Source organism: Anarhichas minor, unplaced genomic scaffold, assembly GCF_050575085.1.
Source record: "Anarhichas minor isolate MPS153535 unplaced genomic scaffold, ASM5057508v1 ptg000025l, whole genome shotgun sequence".
NCBI classification, from domain to species: Eukaryota; Metazoa; Chordata; class Actinopteri; order Perciformes; family Anarhichadidae; genus Anarhichas; species Anarhichas minor.
This window is the reverse complement of record NW_027466471.1, coordinates 3,609,943-3,622,965: the sequence shown is the minus strand read 5'-3', so window position 1 is coordinate 3,622,965 and position 13,023 is coordinate 3,609,943. Positions and strand designations below refer to the sequence as shown.

Sequence of the window (13,023 nt, the reverse complement as noted above, 5' to 3'; positions counted from 1 at the left end):
TAAGTGGGTCATTAACAGCGAAACCGAAATCTGCTAATGGTGCCTTTCAAAGGCACCTTCACAAATAAATCATAACAAAATACCTTCTGAGGATTAACACCCTCACCGTCACCCTATACAACTATATATAACTGTTTTATAACCACGGTTGACATTTTTCTTTCTTCAGAATCTATTCCAACATTATCATTCAGCATTTCACTGATGAGGATCAGTCAGCTGGAAGAAAGATGGGAGGACTGAAAAAAAAAACCCTGAGGCGCTTTTGTCACTTTGTGTGAGGCCTCTCTTCTGTATGCATCCCCAGTTCCCCCAAGCCTGGACCGCTCTTCATTCTCATGCTGCCACTGCCCCTGGTGCTCAGGGTGCCAGGGGCTTCTGGGGCCACGCAGAATATGGCATGCGCTCAACACGGCCCATTGTCTGCATGCTAATAGCTGGGGAAACCATTTTAACATATTTTCATTAGCATCACTTAAACTATAAAACATTCCAACTTGTGAACACAAGCGCCGACTAATTTGATTATGCTATGCACGGTGGTCATCATCGTTCCACTGGAGGAAGACGTTGAGGGGGAAGTAAAGTCCTTCACTGAAAGGGGAGCGAGGAAACGTTTGAGTTTTTTACCGCAACAAATGATTGATGGGACCACAAAGAGATGTGGACAGCACCCAGAAACAAGCTTGACTCAGTTGTGATTCATATCACCACAAGCTGCTCTTGTAAAGTTAGCAGGCGAGGCTGGAACTCTGGACTTCTGCTCGCAGAGCGCCTTTTCAGCAGGTTAGCTGGCGCCGGCACGCAACTCCTCCAATAACAGGCTCACTTCTGTGAGCGGGGATTGTGTTCCCTCAGGTCTTGGGGGGTAGGAGTGGTGGTGGTGGTGGGAGGGTGAAATCAGTAGCAAGCTAGCACATGTTAGCTGATGGATGCGGCCCTCCCTCTCTTCCACTGACCAGCTAAAGCTGCCCGGCGGCTAATGAAGAGTGACAGCTCCCTGGGATTTGTCTGCTCTGCTTCTCATTTCCACCGCTTCTCCTCACAACAAATGCCTCATGCGTTTTCCCTCACAATGAAAAAAAAGAGGATTCAGGCTAGTTCAAGGACCCCTGAGACCCTCACATTTGGTGCAGTGTTTTAATGAGCAGTGACTCTGGGCTTTATTGAGGCTTTCCTGAGCCCACTTATATCTGCTTCTATCCCGGCTGCTTTAAAAGCTCTGTCTGGTCCATGTATCCATCTGTGCTGCTACCGGAAGTTTCTCCAGCTAATTAGCTTCAGTGGACTCGTTCTCTGGAGAAACTGAGCTTTTTCTCCACCAGCTGTAGACTCCTGCTGTCTCTCAGCCTCTCTTCCTATCACTTCCATTATTAGCTGCTGCTAATGACTGCCTAACTACCAGCTTTTACTGCACCACATGCACACACTCCCATCTGCAGAGATGTCTGCACTGCACTGTATTTGAGCATTGTTCTAAGAGAAGCAGCTGTAGTTTGACAAAGCCTCTTTTACTTTGTAATCCCTAGGAATTGCACAAGAATGAGATGGGTCAGATGGGTTTTTCAAAGTTTTAATTCATTTTGAAGAATCATGTCATTTGTTTCATTTGAATTACGTTGCCTAACCTACAATTTTTAGCAGAAATAAGGACATCGGAATCAATTAACTCCAAGGGAATCATTGCGATTAGTGGATTCGCTTGTAGGTGCTCAGTAAATCTACTGTCACGGTATAAACTGCTCCACAAAACAGAAATGGTTCTTTTGAATAAACCCAGTAAATGCACTGCCCTGTTAGTCACAAAACATGCTTGCCAACTGTCAGTTGAAAATAAAAAGTAAAAAAGTTAGATAGCAAGCTTGTATATCCAATCGTGAATAACCAAACCTAAATGATATATACAAAAAGCCCAGGAGGAGTAAACTGCCCGTTATAGAAGAAAAAAAGAGAAGCTCAGAGCTTGCTCAAGCTATTGTGACTGACTATCGCTAGCTCAGTGTTTGGCAGTTAGCTCAGCTACAGCAGTACAGCAGCTAGCTCTATGAGTGGTAGTAATAGTAAATCTTTTAGAGCAAATTATTTCACAAAGACTTGAATATTTATTTGGCCACTTACTGGTGTGACCAGGCATTTAAGTTTACCTTTATTCGTGGTGCCTCCACTGCCTCGCAGTGACAAGCTAATGTTAATGTAAGACGCAGACTTACTTTTATTCACATTTCTTCAATCAATGGCATATTGCAACGTGATCTCAGAGAAATGACAACAACCTTGTTACAGCTTGTTACATGGTGGAGGCACATAGTGTGTTAAAATGATGTTCCGCCACCACGGAAACAATTTAGCTTAACGCAGCAAAACTACTTAGTTAGACAGAAATATGAACAGAAATGCACATCTTTTAATTCAAAGGCATCATTTCAGATTGCATATTGAATCCCCACCCCCCAAGTTCAAACAGTAGTTTAGTAGCCTAAGTCAGAGAAATATATTATTTTACTAAAATTTCCTTCACAATCACAATCTTAACTGTATCCGATTTTCATTTTACTAACCACCGTGGCTTTGATGGGTCAACTCATTACTTCCTTCTGTGTTTCTCACCAGATATACGGTGAAACTCTTCTCTTTCCGTTCTTTATTTCTTGACTGATGCTGAGCTTCCATATAACCAATGCTGGCATTTACACAAAGACATGAACACACTCTTTCGCTGCCATGTTCCTTCAAATGTCAAAGCACTCTTAAGTTCCACAGAGGAGCAAAACTGACTTTTCCCTGTCACTCAGAGGCCGAACCAGAGGTGAAGGCTCTCCTAGTCTCTGATGTCACCACTGAGAGCTTTAGACTGGCCTGGACGGCTGAAGAGGACGCCTTCGACACCTTTGTCGTGATGGTCAGCGAGGCCGAGGGCCCGGGCCAGCCGAGCGAGCTGGTGCTGGGCGACGAGGAGCGCGGCTCGGCCATCACAGATCTCACTGAGGACACCGAGTACAGAGTTGAAATCTTTGGGCTCGTTTTGGGGAGACGCTCCAAGTCTTTAGAGGAGGGGGTGAGAACAGGTACACGGTGAACGGGTGGAAAATGAGAAATCAGGGGAACTTGTCAGCGTGGTCAATGTGCATTCACGTCATCTCTTGTCAGACTTGTCTTTTTGTGGTAACAGCATGAAAACATGGTCATTAATACATGTTTGTGTTTTTGTCTTCTAACCTGGTATCAAAGCGTCATGGCGCTGTACTCGTCCAAGGCCCTTAAGACTGCAATTTGACGAAATCAAAAAGGTTATCTTAAGAAAATAATCACTTTTAACGATGACGACCAGCTCTGGTTGCGTTGTGTCAGATGCTCCAGAGGGGTTCCAGCAGACAGCGGCAGAAGGCCTGTCATCACAATCAGCAATGTCCAAGAACACACTCTGGGATCAGAAGGACCAGTTTCAGGGCCGCTGATCTCAGGGCCCCCGAACTGCTGCTGGATCAGAATTAGACCGAGATATGTATTTACTTATCAACCTTGTTTTAAAAATGTGTCTTGACCGGTCTGATCTGATGGACATGAAGCAGCTATATTGATAATGTATTATTATTGTAGTATTTTCCAGGTTCTAGTGGAGAATTTAGGATCCTGTGGTGTTCTCAATACTTTGGATCTTTTAATGATTCTGTTTATTAAAAATGATCCGATTTTAAAGTTGCCAAATATCTGCAGGTATAAGCAGATCAGCTTCAACCCAGAACTATCAGAAAATGCTTTGAAAACGAATAATAAGTTGACCCCCACTCAAGACATTTACTCAGCTCTTTACTCTGCTTCTTTCATTGTGTCGTCTCCGTCCGGTCCTCCCGAATGTTGTCTTTGACTGCCTGGCCCCATGTGTTGGAGTCGGTCTTTGTAAAGTGTGTGTGTGTGTGTGTGTGAGGGGGAGCAGTTGTCTGTGTCACATAGAACGGGTGTCTATGGCTGTGTCTCCTGTCCTCCCTGGGGGTGAGGCTTTACTCTTGGGTTGCGTGGCGCATGTTTCACTTTTGTGTTGCCATGAAATGGGGGCAAGTTAATCTCCTCGGGTCTGTCACGCAAGATACTGTGGCTCGCTGGTTAGCCAGGAAGGGTCTCTCTCCTCGAGCCCGGGCCTCCCCAGGCGCCCCTTTTGTCTGTTCCACCTTGCTCTCTCCTACGCACTCTCTCTTTCACTTTATTCTTTTAAAAAAACTGTATCCGATCTGGTTGGCTACAATAACATGTAAATAATATGTGTCTTCTGTTGTCTGCTGTTAACTGTGAAGCAGAAAATGTATGTAAATGGCGTACTTCCAGTCCTCACCAGTCTTAGAAGGCAGTGCACATATGAATTAAACCCGCATTGTGTCTCTGTTTGCCCCTACCTGCTGTGTCTGTTCCGTTTGTGACAGACCTGGGCTCGCCCAAGGGCATCCGCTTCTCCGACGTCACCGACACGTCCGCCACAGTCCACTGGGTGGTTCCAAAGGCTCGGGTGGACAACAACAGGGTGACTTATATGCCTGCTCATGGAGGTCAGTGTGCTTACGTTTGATTCACTACTGAAACAGGGAGGAACTGGCCACTTATTGCAGCACTGTCATGAAACAAAAAGTTGAAACTAAACTGAAAAGAAAGGTGGAGGAAGAAAGCATTTACAACATAAAGATTTAACCTGGAGCGCTAACTGTTAGACCGCCAGAACCTTCTTCCTACCAGATAAGTATATTCCAGGTCTTGAGTGGCTTTGTAGGCTGTATGGACATTCTCACTGCTGACCTATCAATCAGTTTAATCCTCCATCATCTGCTGGGAGAACTCTTTTCTCCAATGATAGACTACTTCTGCCCCCTAGTGACTAGTTATATAGGTACTTCCACTGAAGAAGGGAGGGAGTGGCACCAGAGCAAATTGAAATATCATCAAAAAATATTTTTTTTTAAATCAAACATAATCTTCTATTTTTCAGTTCAAAGGGGGAAAAGTAAAGAACCATTACAATGTGATTGCTGCATGTAAAGCCCCTTCAGATCCAGCACCCACTGTAATGAAGATTTGAATTTTGCACCCATAACTAAGCAGATTAGATTAATAAATACATAAATGTCAAGTTCCCTCATAAATTGCCAGGTAACAGAGATAGAGAAGATCTTTTTTTCACCTTTTAAATATCAGTTCATATCTATGTCGACCTTACTCTCTGTAGATACTAGTCATCATTAAAAAATGCTCCATAAAAAGGCAGCCGAGTATGTCCTTTCAGTTATTAACACAAGTTTGTTATACAACCAGTAATCATTAAAGATACTATCAAGTCCATATTTAAGTTAATTTTTTTGATATTTCACTTTAAGAGTAGAAAGCTATAAAGCTTAGTTGTTCTTTCCATGAGTCACTTACAACCATGGGTTCTACATTTGAGATGAAGTCACTTAATTATCTGCTTTGTGGGATTCAAGAAACTCTACTTGGAGGATGTCAGATCCCTAATTGGCCTTAAGGCAATACTTCACCCAAAAACAATCACCATTTGCGTATCAGTAACTCACTATGTGTTACCTTGAATTCTTGGAAAAAACTTTCTCAAAGAAGAATCAATAAATGGAAAAAAGGTCTTGATGAATTGAACTCAACGGGCATTAGTTTTGCTTTTGTTAAACGTGGCCCCCATTTGCTTTCATTCATCAAGACGTTTCACTTTTTTTTAAATTCTCTGTTTGTTGTGGAGCAATGTTAGGAAAACAAAGCTTTCTTCAAGAATTCAAGGTATCACTGGTGGGTAAATGATATACAGATAGTCCTTTTGAAACAACTGTAAAATGATACTATATTATTCTAATATAGAGACAAAACTGCTAAAATGTCTCAACATTGGAGTAAAAACAACACTTTATAGTGTATATGGGTAACACAAAAATGCTTAAAACAACCATTAATAATCAAATCCGTTATATTGTTTACATTTCATATTGTCTCGGTTGACTATAAAGAACTGTAAATGTGCAAAGATTCTTCTGAGTGGAAAAAAAACTGGTCATGTTGCTGTGAAATGATCAAAACAACCTTCTAATATCTTAATTATATTGACCCAGATGACTTGTTGTGTCCACTCCCAGGTAATGCTAAGACGCTGACGGTGGACGGCTCTGAGTCTCAGACTGTGCTGCCCAACCTGACCCCCGGGGTCACCTATGAGGTCACTGTCGTCGCTATCAAGGGTCAAAGGGAGAGTGAGCCTGGATCAGACAGCGTCACCACAGGTAAGACTTATGTGGAACATACACATTCATTATCTAAAGGCTACATATAAATAAAGAATTATATTAGCTTCAAAATTATTTCCTTTTGTTGACATGTTAGAGTCAAAGGTTTTTACAGAGGGAACTTTTAGATATCTTTTTGTATCACTCCTTAAAATCTGAAAATACTGTCAACAGCCTTAACATTTCTCCATGTTTTTAATAATAAAATGTTGCATAAATCAGTCTATGAATGATATCTGAACAAAGCCATATCTGTACAAAGCCCTCTGTAAAAACCTTTAGAATATAGAGAGGAATGAAACTGTAAAGTTTGGTGTACGTAACAGCTACTGAAGTAGAGATTCCTGGATCAGAGTCTGAGAAATAAATAATTCAGACATTTTGAAGACACAACAGGTGAATAGGATAAAAAAGTGAATTAATGATTATCAAGATGAATCTTCCCCAGTTGATTACTCACATTAAGACAATTATTTCTTGTATTACAAGTTGACTGATATGTTAATATGTAAATTAGGCACTTTTGGTGATTTTTGGAGAAATGTACAGACGCAAATAGACAAAGTAGGAAAATAAACACATAAATGTATATTTTCGATGTTTTCCTTCCACTAGACTGAAGGAAGACAAAAACAATGTTTTTGCCTGTAGTGTCTTGCCTTAATAAATATAATACACAACAATCACTAAGAACAATTCCAGCAACACATGCAGCACTGATAAGACAAAAAAACTGATGGAAGAAAAATGATGTGGTCTCTAACAAGTACAAAAAGCAAATATTTATCTAAAATTCATCTGTAACAAGGTGACAGTGTTTTTTTTATCCAACACATTTACAGTAATTTGTGTTTAGGCAGCAGCATTCCACCATAATAGCTCCATCAATAGGGATGCATTTCAGTGTGTGTGTGTGTGTGTGTGTGTGTGTATTTACAGCTCTGGATAAGCCCCGTGGTCTGACTGCAATCAACATCACAGACACCGAAGCTCTGCTGCTCTGGCAGCCCGCCATCGCAATCGTAGACGGCTACGTCATCACCTATAGTGCAGACTCAGGTACCTAGTGCACACATGCATGTGTGCAACACATACAATACATATAGATATATGAAAAATCACACATGCTGTACAGAAAAAAACTATTTTATTGCAAATGAAATTGCTTTTACGGTTCCATTGTTGAATCATGATTGAGGTGCTGAACTGATGATCCTCGGGGAGGCATTTTGATCGTGTCAGCGTGAGACAACATGACCAATATCCCAACATTCATTTTAAAATAAAAGAGTGATATCAGTCAGAGACATCAGAAACAAGTCTGCTTCCTTTTTTACATTCAGCCTCCTACCTTGCATGTCTGTTCTTGATGTGCTACTTTAAGGCCTGCCTGTTTGTGTCCTTCCAGTGGCTCCAGTGATGGAGCGTGTGTCGGGAAACGTGGTGGAGTTTGACATGAGTTCTCTGACACCGGCCACCCACTACACTGTGAAGGTGTACGCTGTGAGGGACATGGCCAAGAGTGCGGCCACTACGACCGAGTTTACCACTGGTGAGGATTCCTGCCTCCTTAAAGCTGATTGGAGCTTTACTGAATAAAACTAAATAGCAAACGGCCATTTGCCAAGTACAGTCAAAGTAGCAGCTAAGCAGTCAAGTGGACTTTTCATTATAGCTACAAACTATATTTTAAACTGAAACAAAAGTGCATGTTGAGTGTGAGATAACCAAGAGGAGGAATTCATTCACGCCGTTGATAGAAATCAACGTTGTCTTTGTCATGTAAGTTGCGTACTTCGGACCTTGCGTGTTTTTTTAAACCCAAACGCCAATCTTTTCCCAAACCTGACCCTAACTTCATGATTTATTCCTAAACCTAAGTAGTTTTCTTGCCTAAACCGAACTAAGTAGTTCACAAGCGTTTCCTAAACTTATCTAAGTAGTTTTATTCCCTTAACCTAACTAAGTATTTTACAATCTATTCCTAAACCTAATTAAGTAGTTTTGGTGCCTAAACCTAAGTGGTTTCCTGTGAAGACGGAAGTTTATTTGACACGTGATGCTGACTTTGGTAGGAAAATGCAAAAAAAAAATTGAGGAGCAACTTTTCATAGGATATCATACCAACAAGGTACGTTGGTCTCTTCACACTTTGCCAACTCTTCACCCAAACCTTGATCGTGACTTGATCCTGATTCCCCCAATAACTACCGGCATGTTTTCAACCTGCCCTTCGTCAACTGGAGAGTCGTTGCCAATCAGATCAAATCCCACCATGACTCCAATGACCAAATTTTTCGGTCTGGTTTCCGCGCAAACATGGCACTGAGGCCATGTCCACACTACTCTGTTTCCATTTGAAAACGCATATGTTTTGCTACGTATACACTGAGCATCCACACTACTCCGGCGTTTTCGAGCACCGAAAACGGAGGACTTTGAAAACGCTCCCGAGGACGGATAAGTTTGAAAATGCCGGGGTTGCGTATTCGTGCGGACGGTTGAAAACACGTTCGCTACTTAATTGGTTCTTAGCAGTCATGACGTGTCCTTCACTGATTCGTCACACCCAAATCACGTGACCGTTTCCGGAATTCATAAACAACAACATTGATTACCGATCGACTACCAGGTTAATTTAACATGGACAACTGATTACAGCTGTTGCTGACCTTGTTGTCTTTACTAGCAGCTGTTGTTCAGTTAAAGTCTGCATTTCTGCGGAGGTAGCAGCTGTTATTGGAGCGATTAGTGAGCGGCGTGTCCAGCGGTGTTATCAGCCCTACGGAGCGGCCGTCTGAAGTCACGGTTAGCGGCTTTGAGGAGGGTGATGGACACAAAACGGAGGACTTTCCTGTCCTTATTAATGCTTATTTTGTTCTGCACAACTATTGTGAAGTCCGCAGATAAAATGTAAAGGAACAAAAGCAGTAATTGCTCTCCAGTAGGACAGATAGTTAAGCCACCAGCAGAGCTACAAGTGAGAACAGACAACAACGAAACCGAGAGGGAACGAGTGAGAGACGTGTGTTGACCACATTTATGGACCCATAATCTAGTAAACCTTTATGTATAAGTGTTGATTTTAAAGTAAATTTGATGTGTGAGAGAGAGCGATAGAGCAAGACCCGCTGCACTGTAACTAACGTTAAGTCTGACAAAAAAAACTTCTAAAGCTTTCCACGAAATGTGTCTGTTTAAGTTTATAGAGGAAGATTTTAGAGAAGATCTTAAGTCTCAAACACGACCTTTCATTATTAAAGACTACTTTATTACTCTGTCGTATTTTTTTTAACTAAGCAATCAATCTACTTCCTGTTTACATCTGCACCCACCCGCATGCCCAGTGTATGTGAAGAGTCACATGATATTCGTTTTCAGGCGTTGCACCGGCACAGCAGCAAAGCAATGTACTGCTGTGGACGAGATCTCAGCAAATCGCTATATTTAGAATATTAGACTTCCACCGGTGAACTGAGGCCGTTATCTATGCTCTCGCAAAAGCCACCAGACACCTTGGTGAATACAAACTAAACAAAGTCACACAAAAACACAAACAAAATAACAAACTAATCAATTGAGGCAGTGGTAGAGCAGCAGCCCCTGTGTGCTGCGAGGTTAAATCATTGTTTTTTTAATGGAGTTTCATTAATATAAAGCATAAACTAAAACTGATATTGATTTTATAAAGTCAGCTTTCATTTTAGGTGGCTGAAATACGTTTTGCTGAAGTTCTCGTCCACAGCAGTACATTGCTTTGCTGCTGTAACGGTACTCATGTCTGCTTCTTCAAACTGATGGTGTGCCGACCTCTGTACGACCTACAGTAGTAGGTCGTACACTGATTATTTATAAGTACTGCATAGATCCCACTTCAAAACACCCAAACCATCCCTTTAAAACAGGGACGCAAAGAAACTTTCTGAAACTCTGCAGTCTGAAATCCTAATTATCGGCCTTGACTCTCTAACCCGCCCAACTCAGGATTTCATACTCGCTATTGATGGCTCCATCGTCACCCCCTCCACCTAACTCCTTAACCGTAGAGTCATATTTGACCCCACCCTTTAGTTCCTAACCCATGTCCACCACATCACCAATACAGCCTTCTTCAACCTCTGTAACATTGCCACCTCCGACGGAGGCCTGCAGATATCTCTAGGACCAACTGCAGAACCTGGGCTAACATTTGTTGCCCCCTTTCTTTGGAGCTCTTTACCAAACCACATAAAAAATTCCCCGATGTTGTCATCATTTAAAAAGGCCGCTTTACCTTGCCGTGAGACAGTTCTACAGTCCATTTCCGACGGGGCATTGAAGATGTTATCAATGCTCTCGCCAAAGCTACCGGACTCCATTAATTAAAATATAAAACAGCACAGAGAAAGTGCAACTGACAGGAAAATTAATATCTTAAAACATATGAAATTATTTAAAAGGCTTTTGTGTTTTTAGATGTGGACGCCCCTCAGGACCTGGCAGCCAGTAACATCCAGACAGAGAACGGCATGCTGACCTGGAAGCCACCTCGCGCTGACATCACGGGTTACATCCTCAGCTTCGAGGCTGCAGACGGCACCATCCGTGTGAGTAGAGACACCAGAACTCCACAGATTCAGAAGTACATTCAATCTATAAAATGTGTTTGGGAATAAAATATCTGAACGTGCTTCTCTTTCAGGAGGTGGTCCTGAGTCCCACTGCTGTCTCCTACACCATGGCTCAGCTCAGCGCCTCAACAGAGTATTCAGTAAAGCTGCAGGCCATTGCTGGTCCAAAGAGAAGCAGAGTCATCACTACTGTCTTCACCACCAGTGAGTGGACTCAAACACACGGGACAGATTTTAGCTGTGTCCCTGTGTGGGCTGTGTGTACTTTACATTACATCTTTTCTTCATGGGTTGATACCATTTATAACACAGGTTTGCTGCTATATTTATACATTTATGATTATAATTATTTAAAAAAATACCACACAAAGTCACCAAGACCTTGAGGAACACTATAAAAAAAGTCATGTGATGATTTGGTATGAAAAACTTTTGACATTTAGAGATTTCTGCAATCATTTTTCGCATTTTTTCAGCAATTGGATGGTGAGCTTCTGGAAACTATCCAGAAACCTCCTTATTGTCGATATATCTAGGAGAGCCAAACATCCTCTGAATGCTCTAGGTCTATAGTTTGGGGTTGTAAAGTTTCACGAGGCTGTGCTTATCCTAGAGGTCACAACAGGTCAATTTATACAGTGAAGCTTCAAGTTAAAAAAATGTATCTCACTGTGTGAAATGGCTACTATGGCGACTAACATCCTCACACATGAATACTACTAGACTCATTGCGCACACAAGAGTTTAAGCTTTTTGTAATTCCGAGATTGTTTAGCCCAGCATGCAGAAAATATTAAAATACACTATTTCCAGAATTGGCAAAAAATGAAATTGGATAATGTTTGGCCCAAACTGCATGGGATTAGCACAAAGTGGGCATGTATGTAAAGGGGAGGCTCATGTTATACCATATAACCCATTTCCATTCACCTATCTTGAGGTGAGAGGTCAAGGGACCCCTTTGAAGATGGCATACCAGTATTTGTTTTAGAGCGTTATTTAACCTTCTTCCCGACAAGCTAGCATGACGTGCTACCAATGTATTAGGGTCGTCTATTTTCCCATGATACCAATATCTTCAGGTTTCATTTACTCTAGCTTTAAAGAGGACCCTGCTACAGCCTCTTAAAGACAGTAATGTCGGCCTGGACATCTTCCCTCAGCAGAGAAGTGGCATTTGTCTGACTTTGGTTTCAAAGACCAGACATATATCAGCAGTATGAGGTTCCATCGACTACGCCTGGTTACAGATTGTGTCTAGGCCACATTGTTGAGTTTTCAATCGTATCCTGTGTTTTGTGTTCGTAGCTGGCGTACTGTACCGATTCCCCAGGGACTGCTCTCAGGCCCTGCTGAACGGCGACACCACATCAGACCTGTATACCATCTATCTGAGTGGAGATGAGAGCCAGCCGATCCAGGTCTACTGCGACATGAGCACTGATGGAGGCGGATGGATTGTAAGTCAGGGACACATATTATTAATTCTCATTTTGTTTTGAAAGCCCTCATATAAAACTGACCTATTGTCTTTATCTGTCAGGTTTTCCTCAGACGACAGAGTGGTAGACTGGAGTTTTTCCGCAACTGGAAGAATTACACAGCCGGCTTCGGTGACATGAATGATGAATTCTGGCTGGGTAAAAAACACAAAAAAAATCAGGGCACAACACAGTATTCCACAACACAAGGATATGGTGATATGATCAATATGTCTTGCTAGTAATTGAGGTGATTTCTCCAAAATGGATAACATCCAGTGTTTCAGTGGCATCCTTATTGTGATTATATATTCATTGCATTCCATTGATTTTGAGCAGACTCTGTAAAAGTCCTGCATTGATTAACGTCATTATAATAATTATCTCTGCCAGGTGTTAGCCTGTGGGGAGATCATGTGTTCGGTCGCGCGTGTGTGTGTGTGTGATTGTCTGTCCACGGCTAATTTCGCATACAGCTGGACTCATAAGCCTAACATTTTTTCTGCTCGTTTGCGGTGATTCTCACTTTTTTTTAATACGTCATCGGCTGCTGACTCCTGACAACTCCTAACCTGCCGGGAGGAGCCGCAAGTGATCACCAACTGCTTCAGTACCAACGGCTAAGCTAAAAACGAGCCTTAGCCCGTTGCAGGCCACATTTTGGCC

The 13,023-nt window shown here is 42.1% G+C and overlaps 1 protein-coding gene across 6 annotated transcripts in view; it reads left to right on the top strand.

Annotated features, from left to right (window-relative positions):
- tncb (tenascin Cb) overlaps positions 1–13,023 on the top strand; it is a 55,195-nt gene that overhangs the window by 36,658 nt on the left and 5,514 nt on the right. For 4 of the 6 annotated variants that reach the window (XM_076099716.1, XM_076099714.1, XM_076099717.1 and 1 more), the window contains 9 exons: positions 2,793–3,065; positions 4,416–4,538; positions 6,120–6,263; positions 7,206–7,325; positions 7,675–7,818; positions 10,722–10,852; positions 10,948–11,080; positions 12,185–12,336; positions 12,420–12,516. In XM_076099716.1, the coding sequence (XP_075955831.1) occupies positions 2,793–3,065; positions 4,416–4,538; positions 6,120–6,263; positions 7,206–7,325; positions 7,675–7,818; positions 10,722–10,852; positions 10,948–11,080; positions 12,185–12,336; positions 12,420–12,516 (1,317 nt within the window). The remainder of the gene's footprint in view (positions 1–2,792; positions 3,066–4,415; positions 4,539–6,119; positions 6,264–7,205; positions 7,326–7,674; positions 7,819–10,721; positions 10,853–10,947; positions 11,081–12,184; positions 12,337–12,419; positions 12,517–13,023) is intronic. The other 2 variants (XM_076099719.1, XM_076099718.1) reach the window with 1 other exon arrangement.